We start from the raw sequence: 20,950 nt of genomic DNA, 5'->3' as shown, positions 1-20,950 counted from the left end.
ACAGACTCTATAAAAGAGCATGGGTATACGGAATGGAGGTCAGCAATGAGAAGATCATGGTGAACAGCGCGAACACCACCCGTGCAGACATCAACGTGAACGTGAACGGCGAAAAGTGGAAGGATTGCACCAGTACCCCTGAGGTCCGAATAAAAATTGCCACGATGACCAGTCTGAGACGGTTGTAGACCAGCAGCTCCATGAGCTTCCCCACCTAGCCCAGACTTAACAAGTCCCTTTTAGTCTCCATCCTACTGCGAAACCTTGACAACTCACGCGGATAAACAACGTATTATTCAGGGCTTTGGACACGAGTGCCTTCTAAGAATGATCCTCATCTCCAACACAAGACAACGACCACTTGTTGGCCCACAGGAACCCCACCTGGCGACAATCAAAGACGAAAGCTGGCTTTGTTTGGACACGTCACAAGGCACGATCCTCTGTGCAATTCTGTGCTTTTTGATGATGATGATGATGATGATGATGATGATGATGATGATGATGATGATAATGATGATGATGACGACGACGACGACGACGATGACGATGATGATGGTGATGATGATGATGGTGGTGGTGATGATGATGATGATGATGATGATGATGATGATGATGATGATGATGATGATGATGATGATGATGATGATGATGATGATGATGATGATGATGATGATGATGATGATGATGATGATGATGATGATGATGATGATGATGATGATGATGATGATGATGATGATGATGATGATGATGGAGTAGCAGTAGAGTCGTATAATTCACGTCAAGAACGTAATTTGGACTTAATGGCGGCTCCAATGGTCGCCGGTTTAACGCAGAGGAATCGTATAAACTAAAACGTGTTTTGGGAACACCGCGGGCTAAGAAAGCATAGAGAAGAACCAATGAGATATGGATAACGGTATTTGATTTTATATGAGAAAAAAATGGGAGTTTTTACACCGACTAAGGACATTTTCCAAAAACTGCTGTTTTAATTCTTGAATGACGCATATGCGTTGTGAGGGGATATTTGTAATATACGCATTGTTCTTATTATCAATTTAAAGCGATGACAATTTATTTTAAACAAAGCAGTACTTCTTAAATTTGTCAGAGACAAATTTTTAAATCTGAGTAAATTTTGAGAACATTATCATCTAAATTAAACTGTTAACACGTGTATTACAATCAGATATGTGTAATTTTATACATGTTATCTTTTATACAGAGTTCCTATATACATGCTAAATAAATTCCTTCGTTTTCCTATATAGAGTATGCAATTTGTGTGATTTCAAATTACAATACGACAAAGCTGCTTTTCAATACATGAGCACACATGGTTAGAAACATACGTTCATAACCTTTTAAAAGCATCATTAAAAAAATTATTTTAGTTTTAAATCTCACAAAAAAATCCATAAATATTTCACAGCGGTATTAATTGGCATGGTGGTTGAGATTTTGAGCAGAAAAACAAACACACAATAGTCGTTAGGCTAGAAACCAGTATAAGAATTAGGTGAAAAGGAGTCATTTTCTAAATGCCAACATACATACGTTTGTATCGATACAAAAAATATTTAAACAGAGTGTTTAAGATTATAGGCATCATGCTTTCTTCGTCATAAAACAAAACAAAACCTTAATTTTATCAGTGCACGTCTTGCCTGAATCTTGAACAACAATTTTGGGACAAAAATTGTGTTGCATTATGCATTTAAGATTTACCGAGTATGTACTCTTTAAGGCAATGACTCTGCATTAAAGACAACTACCCATGTGCCATTAGTCACCATCACGACGGCAACGGTGAATCACAAACCCGTCGTCACAATCGTCGGTCCAGCATCGGCCGACTACAATACATCAGTGACCTTGACCTGTCAGACTGACGTTGTAGTGGAAAGTTACCTTTGGTCTCTGGATGGGGTAATGCCTTTTAAGTCAAAGTTCCACAGTTTGGTGTTAAAGAATACAACATAAAAAAAGAATCTATAAACAGCTTGACATTTGGCGTTTTTTAGCATATAAAATGTAGCTTCTTAAAACGTTAAAGCCTGCGTATAAAATAAACTTAAAGTTAAAAACAACTGTAAAAAATGAAATGAAAAAAAAAACAATCGCTACAAATAAAACTGTCTTGAAAAAAATGGAACATTTCATGCTGATATCAATAAATATATACCTGAGACATATTGTACTTGTTGTATAGACGAATTCAATGTTGCTTCAGTTTTTTACTTAACTGCACGTTACGTGTCGCGTGTTTATGCAGTTTACGCATATGTTCACAGTGCCAATGAGTATACTTTTTAAACTTGTTTGGCCTTAATTGACCACAATTATCAAACACACTACTCGCCACAGAATGTGCATCAGCTTTTTAATTACACTTTTATGGTGCGACATGGCAGATGCTAATTTCCCATCGTTATTGGTTAATTCTGTTTATAGCCAAATACCCTAGGCAACTGGCAAGAAATTTTTATTATCACGCCACAGTGACATTTAAAAAAATAAACTTTAGTATGGGTAATATAATATATCAATAAGACCGAAAATTGCCATACAATTTCACATTATTTTGCTGCTTCTAAAGTGTCTCGAAGTCCAATCGTGGAAATGGCTGAAATTAAAAAAGCACTATAAAACTATACGCTTATTATGTTGGACACATACGTTAATTGCCATAGAGACCGTATATTATCCTCATTATAACGTGTTTTATTTTTACTGAAATATCATTACACTTACATTTAAGCATCAACTTACAACTGCACGATCATCGACCCTGACGATTCCCGCCCTCAATGCGAATTCCGACGGGACGTATCGGTGCACTGCAATCAAAAGTGGACTCTCAGGCTATGCTGAACACAAGGTCCACATCAATAGTAGGTTGACACTATGTTTAGTAATAACTTGCGGATGCGTGCGCCATTTCACAGAAAGCCGTATGTAGCCATTCCGGATCCATACAACGGAACCTCTCTCCTACGACGGCGAGCCGAACTAACTAGACCGTCACAATGTGTTTTTTTAGCGGCCGCATTCTTTCCATGATAGCTTTACGATTGCTTTTCTTTACTTGTTTACAAAAACTCGATAACCTAAACATACAGGATTGGAAAATCCGTTCGACTATGCTACACGTATCGTTTCAAAAAAGTTTATTGATAAAGTTTGTTCTCATATTAGACTTTCCACGACTTTCCACGACTTTCCACGACATATTTCACCAATAGATCTTCCAGCAAACAATAAGAAAAAATCGTGCGTCGCTTTTCTCTTTGAAAACCAAGAGATAAATGTTAACTTCTTCTTGGTGGTTTTGCTTTGTCAAGACATAATTTCCCCGTACTCAAACTACATAATTTGACATAGCTAACTTTTAAGCATCTTCGCTGTTAACTTATATCGTAATTTGATTCGTTCATTATGTCGTTTAGACGCATGAAATGTGGAATTTCGTCAAACGGACCATGTATGCTCGTTTTCTAATGCTTGCAGGTATATTTCATTAAGTAGATATTGATTAAACTAACTGGACAAGCAAACAATTTGGATCATGCATTTCCAACTATATATTTCTCGTTTATTTCAGAGCCGGGACATGTCATCAGCTTTACCAAACTAAAGGATCCCCAGTCAGGAGTTGTTACCTTCATCTGTGTGTATGAGGGGTATCCACTTCCTCAAATTGATTGGAGCTTTGCAGGGGTATATTTTTCTACTTCTCGTTCATGATTATTGAGAATTGTCAGACAGATAAAAATAACGATTCACTTTTTGAAACACTGAATGTAAATACTCAGGTGGCAATGCTCACATTGTATCCTTCTTAAATACAACATGCTTCTGGTACTAGCCTGGCAACCGATGTCCAAATCAATACGGCGAGGTCTTTTGGAATTATATACACGTACAACTCGGCGCTTCACGACGGAACTTACACATGCGCAGCCAGGAATTACTTTGGGGGAGACAGCAAAACAGTCCGTTTGCCGTAGAAACCCCTTGTTTCAGGTTAGTTAATTTAATTACTAGTGTTCGATCAAAGCTACTATATAAACAAGTATATATCCGTTGGAAGAGCCCTCGCAAAAGAAAAATGATGTTCGTGAACTCGAATCTCAGTCCGGCCACATCACTGGTTTTGGGATTGGTCGAGTACTTTTGCTGCGACTTTTATCTTCCTTCCTCGCAGATTGGTTCAATTTTTTCAGGGAAAGTATAAAGATATCAATATGTTAAACAAAGTCCTTGATCTTACTAAAATGATGTTATTAGCAGACACAATCAATAAAAACGTCACTAATAAATTAAAATTAACTAATTTAAATTAACTATTTTGTCTCATCCTAAGTAAATGAAACTGTGACTTGATATTGGTAATTGATAAATTGCTACACTCGCTAACAACATTAACATATGCGACCTCAGCATATACAGCTCGTCGTCAAAAATTAAAAGCATAATGCCAATTTGATTACACATGCTTCATAACGACAACCGAAAGAAAGATACATTTTTCATGCGTTTAGCAAAATTATATGACTTTTTATGAGAATGAAGGATGAATGAGAAGGCTCGTTTCTTTTTTATTACAGTTAAGTGATTGTAAACAATTCTTAATTGACTTAAACCTAAACAGCACAAAGTTATTAAAATTGATTTAATACGGTTTTCTTAAAGGAGCTCCGAAAACGGTTTTATGACGATGTCGGTTCTCATTTTTTGACATCTAACAAAAGGTTTTTCTACCATGCTTCGCAAACACAATATATAACATGGCTGTTCTTTTTATTGTTTGCCTTTATTAAAACACATTGTTATGTAGTATCTAGATTTTCGGTATTTTGTTGTAATAAACAAACATAACGAAATTCCTGTTGCGACAGCTTAGAGAAAAGGGGTATAATCACTACAAGCTTTGTATTGATGGCAATAAAGCAATGACCCAATACTGCGAAACAACACACACGCGAACGAATATCAACGCAATCGAACGGACATTATGTAATGTCAAACTATCAATAGGTAAGGTTGAGTCAAACAGGCATTGTGTGTGGCCAAGCTGTCATAAGATTGAGTTTTAAAGGTGCAAGCGACATTTTAAGTAGTAAAGATGGCATTTGGTTGAGTCAATCTGGCATTATGTCGGGACAAGTTGATAGGAATTGAAAATGTTTTGTATAAGATCGAGTTAATTTGGAATTTTTTATGGTCAACAAGCAATTTGAGAGTGTGAAGTATGGCATATTGTTTGGTAAAGATGACATAAGGTTGAGTTAAATTAACTTTAGATTACGTCCAATAATCCTTATGTTTGGAAAGGATTGTTTTGCTTAAGTCTAGCTAACATAATGTTTGGTAAAGTCGGCATAAGTTAATTAAGTGTGTTATTATGTAGTCATTTTGACATTTTGTTGGGTAAAATTGGCTTTAGGTTGAGTCCTGATTTCATTATGTTTAGTAGGGTGTTTATTAGTCCGGGAAATATTTTCACAGTGTTTGGTCAAATTGACATGAGGTTAAGTCATGTTAACATTATGGTGGTTGGCATCAGAATCTTTACCTATAACAAAGCCTTTTTATAAAATGTCACGACCACAAAGACCTACTGCTAATAAACATTGCAATCTTAACATTTGTATACTTTTGATAATAATTATGAGCCGTGCTCTGGGAAAAGGGGGTTTAATGCATGTGCGTAAAGTGTCGTCCTAGATAAGCCTGTCCAGTCCGCATATGCTTATAAGGGACGACACTTTCCGCTTTTAAGATATTTTTAATTTACAAAATGTCTCTTAGCGAAAATCCAGTTTAGGCGATAAATGTCGTCCCTGATTAGCCTATGCGAACTGCACAGGCTTATCTGGTACGGCACTAGACGCACATGCTTTCCACCCCCTTTTCACAGAGCAAGGCTCATATTTATGCATGGTGTATAACTTAAACAAAGCGTAATCTGCAATATGTAACATTAAACTTGCTTCTTGCAAGTGTACATTGGTTTGCAGATTTTAACATATTGAACGTAAGAACAACGCAACACGTAGCTTGAGTTGCTTTTTCCTGATGACAGGCAAGATAACTGATATTGATTCGACCATATTATGTTATAATTATCTTTATTTTCAGACGATACCCTTCTTGCAACAAAGACGTCTCCAAGATTTTGTCTTATTGCCAGAATTCTTATTTTGATGTAATTTCCGACATAACTAGCTTCAGACGGTGCAAATAAGTTGAATCTTATCAATGGTTTTGTTAATAACCTGTTGTTTTAAAGAGTGGTTATTCCCTGTAAAGAAACAAACTTTTACTTTTTGCAAAGTTATGTGCCCTTGCCCTTTCTCAAATTTTTGATACATTTTATTATTGTAGATGAGTATAAACTTTTATTATTAGTCACTCATCGGTGTAATCCGATGGGACAAGGTTCACGCCCAGTCCGTCCGTGTGTCGGGTTGTCAGTGGGTCTGTGTGTTCTAGAGTCCGTCCGATCGGAGCCTACGCTTATTAAAACATTACTAAAGCTACGTATATGATATTGTGGATTGCGGCGATACGTCATCCTACGTTTATCAAAACAGTATTACTGAACATTTACCATAGTCTAATATAGCCATTATATGTATCTTTTGACGATTTGAAAACCTAAAAATTATAAAGCGTTGCAATGCGAAACGATTGAATAATTTGGAGAGTTCTGATGTTGTCATTTAAATTTACGAAACTACGAAGATTGCTTATATAAATTAAAAAATACTGTAACTGTGTATGCTCGGCGGAATAGCCGAGAGGGCTAATGTGTTTTTATTTCAGACTAACTCCAGGACTCCGGGGATCACTGGTTTGAGCCCTGGTACCGGCTACTTTTTTTCCTTTTTTTAATTTTATTCTTGATTTTTTACTGGAGCTTTTAAGATCCAATGTTTACATTTATCAATATAAAGCATTTAATGACAAACTTCAAAATTTCCCTAAATCTGTGAAATGGCCCCTTTAAAACTTTATCGCAGTATGTCGCGTTAATCGTATAAAAACTGAAACAATTAAAAATTGTCAAAAGATGAACAAGATTGACTTCAAATTCTTATTATATCAGACATTGTTCTAACCAGGATAAGTTCAAGATTAACGATTTCACTCTTGGTACAACTCATCACACTATGAACCTAATATAAGCGGGATACATTTATTGAGAAAAAAGTCTGCTCCGCGGTGACACGACTGTTGTGCCTGTGGGTTTATTATATGATTTATAGTGGAATATAAAATTGTATTGGGGAAAGAAGATTCAAATTGTGTCATTAATAAGATTTTTATGTTCCACTAAGTTTGACGAAAAATTATTAAAATACAAGTATTGTAAAGTCTTTAAAAGTAAACACTAATTTATTTATGACTTGAAATTAGAGGTAAACTATAGTTATTATTATTTCGAAATAAAACCGTTAGGTTTTAACTATATTTGCTGTTTGAACGGCATCGATCGTTTTACAACTTGTGAAAACCGTATTTGACTTCCTAGGTCAAACGGCGTTTTATATAATAAGAGGCGGAGGCAGGCGCCCGCGGCCGAGTGCCGAAAAAAGTTGACGACGGTCGTGGCCTAAACAAGTTGACGACGGTCGTGGCCAAAACAAGTTGACGACGGTCGTAGCCGAAACAAGTTGACCACGGTCGTTGCCGAAACAAGTTAATTACGGTCTCGGTCGAAAATAAAACGTAATTGGGCGATGGCCACTTCTATTGATTATTTTTTGTTATGTGCGTGGTCTGTGAGTGTTTTGTGCGCTGACGTGTGCTTTTCTGCGATGTCAGATTGTTTTTTGCCAAATGGCTGCTTACAATATATTAGGGGACATTTTTTTTTTAAGCCTGCAGTTTAGCTATGTTAATGTTTGCATATATGGTTTAGGTGGGTCATAAGTAAGCACTTATTGGTATTATAGGTAGCCAACCATTTGAGTATGGTCATCACGTGCATAGGACGTATGTTAATGACACGGTGCGGTAATAAAGAGATCAAACCCACTATCCAGCCTCTTAATTCAATAGGCGTGACAAACAAGAGCTCGGTCACAGTCTTAATGCCGGGCTTAGCCTTTATTTGTCAGTAAGCATTCTGCTGAAACACGACTGGCATGTATGTTCCCCGACCCGGAATCGAAACCGGGACCTCTGGATTTCAACGCAAGCGCCTTATCCACTGAGCTACGGAGGCACAGTCAGAGAGCAGTCCTTAACCAGGTTATTGTTGTCTGAGTAATATCAGGATCGCCACAATCTTCATTAACCGAGATTACGTACTCTTTAATGACAGGATGCCGATTCTATGTTCATCAATCAATATTATCATCATTCTTATCACAGGATAATAATTAAGTTTTTAAGCATCATTCATATCACATGATAACATTTAATTTCATAATTATTTCTATAATCATATAATCTGTTTCATAGCAACCACAATATGGTAAAGCGACTGATATGCAGACGAACACACTGACGAACGGGTGAAAACATATAGTCCCGGTCGGTTACGCCGTAAGGGAACTAACACTTAAAATACGAAACGCTCTTTCCGCTGTTACAAAATGATTAACACAAGGCGGTGTATCAATCAGAACATAATTATGTAAGAATATCAAATTAGTTGAAATTTGGCATTAACATTTAGTTATGATAAGAAAGAATAATGTCACGATTGGCTGATAACAAAGGTTAATTATGTTCATAAGTTCATAAGTAGGACATATTTTGCAAAGCTCCTACTTGTTTGACGGCTGAACTTTCAAAATGTGTACATAATGATTTAATCTTAAACAATTGTCTCGTTTATTTTATAACCGGATACAAGATTTAGTATATGTACTACAAATGATTAAAGAAGACATTAAATACCAATGGCACATCACAGAAAACAAATGTTATGGCGTACAAACAACCATTAAAAAAACAAGTTAATTATTAAGACGACAATTTAAAAAAAATACAGATCATTTATAATGAATATACCTTAGACAATAATCCATGTGTTGAGTGGTTCGTCAAAAACAACTTATACAGGGTATATACGAAGTATGTAGAAAAATTGGTACGTAAAAGCATCATGAGGCAAAGATTTTTGAGAATCACTTTCAAGAAAATTTTTACATAAACATATGTGTACATGTATTTATAATTATTTTGAACATTATGGTATTGTCAGGAATAATTATGACAATTCTGTTCCCACTATTAAGAATGTAAGTGTCCAAATTTAACATACATTAACTTGACAGTTTGCCTGACATAACTATGTAGTTTAGAGAACAAAATGTGTTTTGTTTTCTGGAAGTTAGTTTTGGTTAATCTTATAATGACTCCCTAGTAACAAATGTGTGTTTTTTTCCGGATGAGTTATAGTCGACTTTGGCTTGTTCTTGCGGGCGAGTTATAGTCGACTTTGGCGTTTTGCAAGGATTAGGTAGGGGCTGTGTAGGGGTTTTAATTGTGTTCTTTACTTAGGCCCCGCGTCTGTAATGTAGCAAAATAGTAACACTGTACAAGTGAATAATATGCACACCATCACTTATACAGCGCTCATTCTGACATTTGCATTATTATTCACCATTTAGGGCATCTAGTTAAGGCATCTTACATTTTGCTTGATCTATTAAAAAATAATGCATACAATAACCCCAAAAAGAATTTCTACATTGTGGCTAAAGAATATTATTAACACACACATAGAAGATAAATTGAGTATAAGGCGTGATATTCCTTTTCATTTCTTGCAAACTACATATATTGTTGGGATACCATTGTAGGTCCGTCTACTTCTATTATTAATAATAGTATAAATGCTGGAATTTTTCTTGACTAGCTTAAAGAGGCATATGTTTTGCCAATACTTAGAGGTGCAAATAAAAGTGATCTTAACACTTATAGACCAATTTCTATTCTCCCAACAACTTCGAAGATATTTGAGAGACACATTACAAATCAACTTAAATCATATCTTGAAAAGCGTGAACTACTCCACAGTAACCAATCTGGTTTCCACCAGAATCATTCCTGTCAAACATCCTTGATTCGCCTTGTAGATTCTTGGTTACAGTATATTGATTCTGGTCGCATGGTTGGATCAATTTTCCTGGATCTCCGGAAAACATTCGATTTAGTAGATCATGACATTTCATTTGAAATACTCAGCATGTTCCATTTTTTTGACAATGCTTATGCTTTGATAAAATCTTATCTTTCTAATAGAAGACAGTGTATAAAAATAGGTTCCAGAAAATCGTCGTTTCAATATATCAAAACCGGTGTACCACAAGGCTCTATACTTGAGCCTGTCTTATTTGGGAGGCGGAAAACTACAACGGGCGAGGCATGGTATGGTATTGCGCAAGGGGGGTTAGAGGGTTAGGGTTAGGGTTTGGGTTAGTGTTAGGGGTCGGGTTAAAGTTTGGGTTAGCCTAAACCCAACCCTAACCCTAACCCGACCCCTAATCCTCACCCTTACCCTAACCTTTTTGGGGGGTTATCACCCCTGACCATGCCTCGCCCGTTGTAGTTTTCCGCCTCCCACCATATTTACATTAATTACACCCCATCCTTCGTTTAAAACTAAACAATTGATCTTAACGTAGACGATTCAACATCACACGTATCGGATTATAACATTCAAAATATAAAATTAAATTTGCAAAGAGATTTGACAACATGGTGCTCCTTAAATAACATGTTAATTCATACACACAAAACTAAATCTTACACATTATATTAATGGCATTATTTTTTAACAAACCAAATTATTTAATTTACTAGGAGTTACGATTGATGAGCATCTTACATGGCAATCGCACATAAACAGTGTATGTCGTAAACTAAACTAGCCTTATTAAAACGAATAAACTATGAAACAAAGAAACTATTTTACAACTCATATATATTAACGACTATGGATAATTTTTGCTCTTTATGGTGCTCAGCAACACAGTCACACTTACGTAAAATACATTCGATACAAAATCAAGTTGCTAAAAGAATACTGAATAAACCATATTCAACCCCTTTAAACTCCCTTATTCAAAGAACTAAGTTGGTTAACATTTAATAACATATGTACATTTCTTATTGGATCTATTGTTCATAAGCTTGTATTAGGCGCAATGCCCTCTTATTTGACTAATGTTATTCATATCTCAAATAACAATGTTGATGCTCTTAGATCCACCGGGTGGATATCAACTATTCCGTTAAGAACAAATTATGGAAAACGAGCGTTTTCATTTCGTGCACGAATTTCATTCCAATTAACATCCGACAAGTGTCTTCGAATACTACATTCAAAATAACACTAAAAGAATACCTACAAACAACTCATTGACATACATGTATGCTCACGTGATAGTTTTTTTTCTATGTTTATACATTGCTGTGATGTGTCTGATGTGATGTATTTTGAAAGATTGATTTTTGTATCATATTTTGAATTATCGTAATCATTCATCATCATCATCGTCGTCGTCGTCGTCTTCGTCGTCGTCCACGTCGTCGGAATTGAGAAGGAAAGTATTATGACATTTAACTGTATAGTTCCTTTTTTCCATTGAATGTTCGTATGCATGTTTTAAACTATATACTTGTGTTATGTTACTGAAGATCACATTGTAAAAAGAAATTATTTCTTAATGTGAATTCTTCATTAAATAAAGTTATTATTATTATTATTATTATCTGTATTATTATTATTATTATTATTATTTGTTCATTTTTTTTAGATAATTATGTCTTATTGATATTTGAAATGTGGAGCTTTGTACGACTTAACATGATTTTTTTATGCTTGCAGGTATGTTTAATTAAATAAATATTGTTTTACCTTTACTAGCAGACACAACAAGATTGATAATGCATCGTGAACGCTATTAACAGGATATTTAATTCAGAGCCGGGTCATGTCATCAGCTTTACAAAACAATTTTATCACCAGTCAGGAGTCGTAACCTTCACCTGTGTGTATGATGGAAATCCACTCCCCACGATTTACTGGAGCTTTTCATGGGTATATTTTTAGATAACGCTCTCATTGTTATTGGGAAATATCAGTCAACTCACGGTTATGCCGTAAGAGAACTAACACTTAAAATATGAAACGACCATTTTCAAAATGATTAACACAAGGCGGTGTATCAATCAGAACATAATTATGTAAGATTATGAAATTAGTTGAAATTTTGCATTAACATTTAGTTATGATAAGAACGAATAATGTTAGCTGATAACAAAGGTTCTCATTCCCTCATTCCCTTGTAAATATATAACAGTGAACGTAAATACAAGTGGTAATTCTTTGTTTCATATTGTTGCCTACTGAATGCTTAGAAAGAAGTGTTTATAACAACTTCTGTTCGCATTTTGGACATCAAACAAAAAATTGCCCACAAAGCTGAGCCAACAAAAATACTAAATATATGTTCTTTTTTATTCGCTTAAAACATAAGACATGGTTATGTAATATTAACTTTTTATTTAATGTATTGTTATTAGCACACATAACGGTATTCCAGTTGCGTTACGTAAAAATAAATTGTATGATCACCACGGGCTTTGTAAATATGGCAATAGAGCAATAATTAAACAATGCGAAACAGCACACAAAACAATGCGAAACAGCACACAATACTACACAATGAGGTCACCGCCTTTGAACTGTTCTTTCAAACATTATGTAATTGTATATTATGATGAGGTTTTATATGTATTTTATTTGTTTTTTTATCGGTTACCAGGCAGCTGACTAACAACTAAAACCTTGGTGTCAAGAACCCCCGAAAATCATGTCTTTATGAATTTTTCTCTGAATGATTCAATTTTCGGGTCGCTTAGGGTGCATATTTTTGTTTTAAAAACTTTACCAAATATGAATCTTGTAATTTTGTTGAATTATTATCATTTATTTAAAATGAACTTGTAAGTATTTATTTCTTTTCACTATTAAGAAGATTCTATCATATACAGTTTTATAGATCCGATAATAGTTATACTCGATCAATCATGTAAATGCATGTTGTAAAACATAAATTTTCCTTTTAGTAGTTTTTACAACCATCATTACGACTTATGCCTTGAATTACCATGGTATGAATGTTTAACTATAATATGATGATATGTCGCTAAAGCTTTTTGATCGAATACAAAATGTAGTTAATTCATACTGGAGTTTTATTTCAATTGCATCAAATGTTGCAATGTTGTTGTTCTCGTTTGAATTAACACACCGAGTAGCAAAACGGTAATTTAAATTATTTCTCAGGTATTCAATGTTTTGTTATTAATTTTGGGTACTTGTATCTGCTCTTATTTTTGAACAACAAATATGGACTTGTGTGGGGTTTGAAATTTTTGTATCGGTTTAAAGGCACCAATGCTTTGCCGTGTCCGTTCATTGTCGGTAACCGCTGGTTCATTCTGTGTGTTTGTTGTGTATTTGTGTATCTCGTATAGTATTTTGGTTTTGTGTCTCGCTTTTTTAAATCGGTGCAATGCCTTTAATAATCAACCACATGCTATTCTTAGTGATTTGTCTTGTTTACGCCTAAGTTTCACTTAGGACTGTGGATTGCACATGCTAGTCTGGAACGACACTTTACGCACATTCATTAAACTCCCTTTTCACAGAACGCGGCCTGTATTCTAATGCGGAATTCTAAATTGTATTAACTTAAAACTCGGTAGACTAGTAAACCTGGCCTGAAAATGCCACGATTGTGATCGCAATGAATAATTTGTTTGTTGTTATGCTAATTATAATGAAATTGCAAAATACATATTCTAGTGTTCAACTTAAATTACCTCAGCGTTAAAAAGAATATTTTACATTCAACTTGCGTCATGTTGACATTGGTTTGCAGCTTAAAAATAAATAGCATAATAATTTTCAAACAAGTAGCTTTAGTTTTTGCCATTTCCTTACAACTGGTAAGATTATGGGTATTGGTTCGACGATTTTTCAATTTCAGACGATGACATTCTAGAAACGGATACGACTTCAACGGATTGTTTAATTGTCAGATTTTTTTTAATGTTATTCCAGACGCCACTTGTTTTAGACGCTGCAAATAAATTGAATATAAACAATTTTTTTTGTTTATAAATTTGTTTCGAAAAACGTGCTGTTAATCTATACCAGAAACCAGAACTTTTGAGTACAGACACACTTTATTAGGCCCTAGCCGGTGCAATTTGTGGGCACAAAAGGCTTACCCCCGGTCCGTCCGTGTGTGTCAGTATGTCCGATCATTTGCCTGCGGTAATTCTTAAAGCACTTACGCTACGTACGTGGAAAGCGTGCTATGCGGGGGATATGCGCTCTAGTTGTTTCATGATATGATTGATATACTTAGAGAAATAAATTAAAACTCAAATCTGGATCGAGATACAACTCAAAAAGTGCTTCAGTGAGGTTGATGCAATTTGGTATTTTCTTTAAAGACAATATGGGGAATATGCACTTAATTTATTTCACTTTTTTCGTAAGACCAAACTTGTGGTTGTCACAACTTAAATGATTAAAAACGCATCTGCATTCTACACGTATGATAACAGTTATTAATTTTTGAGAGCCATTTAGTAGCCTCTTGTTTCCATATAATTTTCAATTTTCTGGTAGGTTGCAGATTAGTGCAACGATTTTTGATGTCAGTCCGTTCGTCTATTCGCTACTTAAAACCCATGCGAGCTCGGAGAAACTCATAATCCGAATTCGCTACCACTTGCTAAGCAAAGTTTAAATAAGATTGGTCTTATCAAACGGTCAGATTTTTTCGTTTCAAAGGAAGATATTTTCGTTTAATTTCAAATAGGTTATTTTTCGTTTATGTGCAAAAACTCAAGAATATGAAGATCCGATTTTTCTGAAATGTTTATCAGATATAAAGTATGTTCATTCATTTTGGCAAAGAATCGCGATAGATAGCCTCATCAAGATTTTAGATACGATTAGAAAAGTTTCCCTATGTTGTGCTCTCGATTGCGAACCTAACGTTTTGTGAGTAAAAGGCGCTACGTTATTTAACTGTGTATTAATCAGTTCAGATTCGTTATGTGGAAATAATTTCGGACGCTCTCATATAAAATCATCACTTACGAATGCCCATAATTATCATGTTCATGTAAGAGGACACAGTTTTACAAAAAAATTGTTACAGTTCCCCTGTCATGTTATCCATTTAGAATGCAACGATTGGTCTCACTTACTGATCTTGGTATTTTTCAAAGATCTAAGACTTAGAAACGATATAACGGCTATCCTTCGCTCAGAGCAATCTGTTTATGACTTGACGAATGCAGAGCTCATTACAATCATCCCGACGTTTAAGTTGCGAGAACTGGTGGTCACTTTGGAGCGTGTCGAATAAGAACGCGATTGGGGTTGACTCGTGATGATATTCCCGCTCATGTTGCCAAATTGGTAAGTTCTTGTACGATACACTGGCGCCGCCACTAGTGATTTGCTAATTTTCGTTGTAGCTATGATATTTACGAGGAAACAGTAATACTGAGCATTAAACATGCTCTAAAATATCAATTATTTGCATCTTTTTACGATTTAAAAACCTGAAAATTATAAAGCGTTTCAAACGCGAAAAGATTCTGATGTAATTGTTATATTTTGTGTCTTATGAGGATTGCTTATATATTTCAAATACCCCATTTACTATATGAGCAAGGATGGCTCAGTTGTTTAAGTTCTACACTTTACCTCCAATGGTCAGTAGTTGGAGCTCAGTTAAGTGTAAAGTTTTTTCTTCTCTTTCTTTTGATTTTATTTGTGTTGTCTAGTTCACATGTTAATATTTATTAATTTTAAGCACACAGTAACACACATAAATACATTGCAAAATCTGTGAAAAGGCCCCTTTAAATTATGATATAATGTACCCCAATGCACAATATTAAGGGTATACAGCGTTGTGAAATATACTGTTATATAGTTTCAAAGTGTATTGGCATACTGGGAGACTGCCTGTGGCCAAATACATATTCACAAATGTAATATGGCCAAGACATAGAATCAAACAACATAACAACTTTACAGATGAACACATATAACACTCAATAAACGTTTGTATCGTAATAAATATATAAAAAAAAACGGTTGCCCGGTAACAAATTATAACAGTATCATCGAGATAACATATATGAACCAGACGACTACGACGGTCCAGAGTCAGTTGCAGACCGGATACGGACAGGGTAAGAATTAGGTTACACACCACTATTTGATTTGGGGGTACTTGGTTGGTGTAGCTTCCTTTGTGTGGAAAATTGAGAGACTTTTGAATGTATTATAAAAATTAGCTTAACACTTGAGACGTAACACCAAATAATCTGAACTTTTAATAAGCATGCTGTCATTTCTTAAAAATATGATACCAAATAAGTATTGTGCGTTTTTGCTGCTATGACAGAAGTATGCACAACCGAATATTACTGTTGACGTTGAAGTCTCATTCAATATTGTTATCTCATTTCAGAACAGTTGTTCCAATATCCAGTATTCACAAAAAATAACTTCAATAATTTTGACAAAATGACAGAAGAAAATAGAATCAGTGGACGCTGTTTGTACTATTTAAAGTATATTATTTTGCCTATTTTTAGTTATTGATTTTTTAAATAAATTTCAGGACCTATGTCAGCTGTGGACGTCACAATGCCGTTGCTAGGCGCGGGACTAGGAGTTGTTTTTGCATATTTCTTCTTTAAATAGACTCACTCATGTCTCATGACGTCATCATTGCATCATCGTATAGTACAGGCTTTGTTCAATTTTCGTGATAATGACGGAATAATCCTTTTAAATGTTCTTTTATAATATTTTGTAACCGTTAAAATAGCATACTGGGACTGAGGTATCGATTCCCTATATAATTCACCTAGTGTACTACTGTGAACGCATATACATTTTAGAATAAATACAACACTCTGAGACCTCTTCAAATGTTAAATATTGTGAATGGCTTTGTGTTTTTGTGTTGTTTACTCCTATAATTATCTGAAGTTGACTAAGTTTCTAAGTACATATGCCTGCCGGATAAAACTTCAACAGCTCGCGAGCTGCATAAGAAAATATATTTGATCAAGTAATTTCAATTTAACTGTGTATTTATCACAATTGCCAAAACTAGCTGAATTAGTTGAGAGCTTGGTTGAATACAAAAGGTTTGTTAACTCAAACATTACTCGGGTGGGGATATGTCATTAATTCAATTCTACGGCTATATTTTCAAATTCCAGCAAGATGCTTCATATGTACTTTTCCGGAATTCCTTTATTGCTCTAGTTTCAAAAATAGTTTTAAAAATACATCCTATAAAGTTTGAGTGAATCTATTGACACTTAAAAGAGCGAAAACATGTATTCGAAGCTCTCAGTGTTTTCTGACTTTCTTGAATACATTTTAACATTAGTGATAACCTCTAAAATAATTAATAAACCAGCAAAAGGTAACCGCATAGACGATTTAACCAGCCAGATAAATATGCAATGAAACACTTTTAAGTTTTAAATTGATTTCAAATTTTGAATCGTTAGTCATTTTTATAGTTGCGTTTATTTGCAAAGCAAGGCTGCTATTTTAGAAAATCAGTGTCTTATGAATGCAAAGAGAACTTATATCACACTATCTTTGTAATTCGATATGAAAGGCATCACATTATTTACTCCGACTTTAACAATAATAAAAATAATTGTGTATATACTCGACTCGTGGAGATTTTTAACTTTCTGGTCGATCATGACATTAGTGCTGTATATACATATAAATTCAACCTGCATGTGCATGAACCGGAGGAAAGTATCAAATAGAGTGTATCGCCTATATAGGCTATGGACATATTGATAAGAACCCCAGTGCTTTCAAGAGCAGCTTATGTAAGAAACCGTTTCGTGACGTCCTACATTGATAAGCGATTGAATTTTTCATTATTTGAGCTTCTACATGTGAACATTCAGGTGAGTGAATTTTGTGGCATGCTTTTTTGTGTGATATTCTCCAAGAATGCCAGTATATATGTTTAAAGCGCCAAAACCTCTGCATTGGTTGTTCTTAGGCGAAGACCCTGCATTTGCCGTTCCTAGACGGTAACCCTTAATTGTTCGTTTCTACTCGCTAACTTGACATTGGTCGCTCCCACTCGGTAACCCTTAATTGGTCGTTCCTACTCGGTAATCCTACAGTGGCCGTTCCTAGACGGTGACCCTACATTGGTCTTCTTTTCTCAGTGACCCTACATTTGCCGTTCATACTCGGTGCCGGTAACCCTACATAAGGCGTTCATAGACGGTAACCCTACATTTGTCTTTCCTACTCGGTCACCCTATATTTGCCGTTCCTAGGCGGTGACCCTAAATTGGCCGTTCCTAGACGGTGTGTCTTTATAGGTTATTTGGGCATTCCTGGACGGTGACCATATATATTTGCCGTTCCTAGACGGTGACACTACATTGGCCGTTCCTAGACGGTATCCATACATTTACCGTTCCTATATGGTGACCCTATACTGGCCGTTCCTAGGCGCTAAAACAACATTGGCCGTTTCTAGGCGCTAGCCCTACATTTGCCGTGCATAGGGGTTGACCATAGGTTTGCCGTTCATACGCGGTGACCCTATAAATGCCATTCCTTCTCGGTAACATTACATTGGCTGTTCCTTCTCGGTTAGCCTTAATTGGCAGTTCATACTCGGTTACCCTAAAAAGGCCGTTCTTACTTGGTGAAATTACAATGGCCGTTTCTTTCTCCGTGACCCTACATTGGCCGTTCCTATTCAGTCACCCTAGATTGGTCGTTTCTTCTCGGTAACCCTACATTGGTCGTTCTTACTTGCTGACCCAACAATTGCCGTTCCTGTTGATATATATTTGCGATTCCTACATGGTGACTATGCAATAACCGTTCCTAGGCGATGACCTCCATTGGCCGTTCCTATGCGGTCACCCTACATCGGCCGTTCGTAGGCGGTGACCCTACATTGGCCGCTCCTAGTCGGTGATCCTAGCCTTTTTATGGTTTTATTAATATTTGTGTATTGTATGCATTTTTCTTTATGTTATTATACTACCTGCTGATGATAAGAATAGTTTTCAAGAAATAATTTAATGAGTTGTAAGGCTCGTTCATTTTGCGTTTGGTTATGTTTCCTAGAATAATGTTTCTAGACCAGTTTAGATCCCAATTGTGTGTATTAACCGTCCCATGTACATCGGTTTATATCCATAATGCTTTGTAATGACCGCACCAAGTACAACGATGTAGCTCTGGAACACTAGGTAATGACTTCTCATTGCGTTGTTTTAGATCCCCAATCTTTGGGAATGACCATAATATGGTGGTGGTTTAAATTCCAAAATCTTGGTAATGACCTCACATGGTTTTGGTTAAAATTCCAAATCCTTGGAACTGACCTCTCATGGTTTTGGTTTAAATCCCCAAACCTTGGTAATGACCATTCGATGGTGGTAGTTAAGGGCCCCAATTATTGTTAAGTATCATCCCCTGGTGGTGGTTTAAATCCCCATTTTTTTAATGACCTCTAATGGTTTGAGTTTAGATCCACAATCTTTGGTAATGATCATTCAGTTGTGGTAGTTGAGATCCCCAATTATTGGTAAGTATCGTTGCATGGTGGTGGTTGCAATCTCGAATTCTTGGTTATGACTCTCCCAATGTGTTGACCCTAGTTTTAGTTATTTTGAGCTCTACATACACTCTGGTTATGGTAAACGTTCAACATCTCCATGACACTTTCTACTGGTGTATTCGATTTAAATTACACCTATATGTTTGATGTAATTGTGTGAGGTAAATGATGAATACACAGCTCTGACCCGCAATTTTATACAATCTTTCCCATTTTCGTACTAAGAAAAATTCTGGAAAACGTGTATTCAGAGCAAGTCAATATCTCTGATAATGTCCAAAAACACATATTGAAATAAAACACTTAATATGTGTTAAGGGTATTTATAAACAGTCACTTACCAAGATGTACCTGCATTTTTGCCGGATTATGCCGCCTTTTGTTTTGAGAAATTTGCGCTCATTGCAGAAGTTCAGACGGAATGAGACTGAGATTGCTTTTTGGGTCACTTGGTTAAAGGTCATTGGCACTAAAATTAGAAAAAACAATATCCGCAAAATAACGTTAGATGGAGGTAGATGGAGGTATTTTATTATACTTCTGTGCATCTTGGGGCTTTTGGGCAAAAGTAACTGTTATTAAAATTGGAAAAATTGGTTCCGCTAAATAGCTCGAGTCTTGGAGGAATTGTGCTGACATTGTATATTTGTATGAAGCGAATTTGTAGACTTTTCTTGCAAAGTAGAGACAAATAAAATCGTGATTATCTGTGTCTGTATTGTTCTCATAAAATAAATCGTTTGTAGTAATATTGCATAGTTTCAGAGTTTGAAGTATACTTTACCAAATATATGCATGAACTTGCATCGATTATGATTTGAATGTTGTTAAACCCATTCATCATTTTTTTTAGGTTCCGCTTCGACATGTGAACTACTTTCTATACGTGTTGTTTGTGTTCCTTTCTGCATGCCAATAAAGTCAACTTCGCTACTTTTGTCACATCACGAGCCGAAGATTACTCTATTTCGTTACATGTCTCATTTTTCTGTTACAGTTAAACATGTGCACTATCGTGTATCTATTGTGGTTGTCGCTGATATTCCACGCAGGCGCAACAGGACCACTTTGCCACATGTGCGATGACGTGGTTATGTCAAGCCATTGTCCAACCGTCGGGACGTGTTTAGATACAGAGGTGTGACTTTATCATTTATTTCATATGTAGTATACTACGCTGGTTTCGACTTTGAGCCGTCTTAAAGGAATATTTCAGGTATACCAGGCCGATCAATTAA

General features: G+C 35.6%; 1 protein-coding gene across 4 annotated transcripts in view; it reads left to right on the top strand.

Moving 5' to 3' along the window:
- LOC127847940 (uncharacterized) overlaps positions 1 to 20,950 on the top strand; it is a 60,214-nt gene that overhangs the window by 12,356 nt on the left and 26,908 nt on the right. The window contains exons 1-2 of one of the 4 annotated variants that reach the window (XM_052380187.1): positions 17,871 to 18,024; positions 20,710 to 20,850. The exons of the other annotated variants lie outside the window; for them this stretch is intronic. Coding sequence (XP_052236147.1) covers positions 17,899 to 18,024; positions 20,710 to 20,850 — 267 coding nt within the window. The 5' untranslated portion in view covers positions 17,871 to 17,898. Of the gene's footprint in view, positions 1 to 17,870; positions 18,025 to 20,709; positions 20,851 to 20,950 lie in introns of those variants that run through there. 4 annotated transcript variants of the gene reach the window in all.

This window comes from Dreissena polymorpha, chromosome 10, assembly GCF_020536995.1.
Source record: "Dreissena polymorpha isolate Duluth1 chromosome 10, UMN_Dpol_1.0, whole genome shotgun sequence".
Taxonomy (NCBI): Eukaryota; Metazoa; Mollusca; class Bivalvia; order Myida; family Dreissenidae; genus Dreissena; species Dreissena polymorpha.
This window is presented reverse-complemented; position numbering and strand designations above follow the sequence as displayed.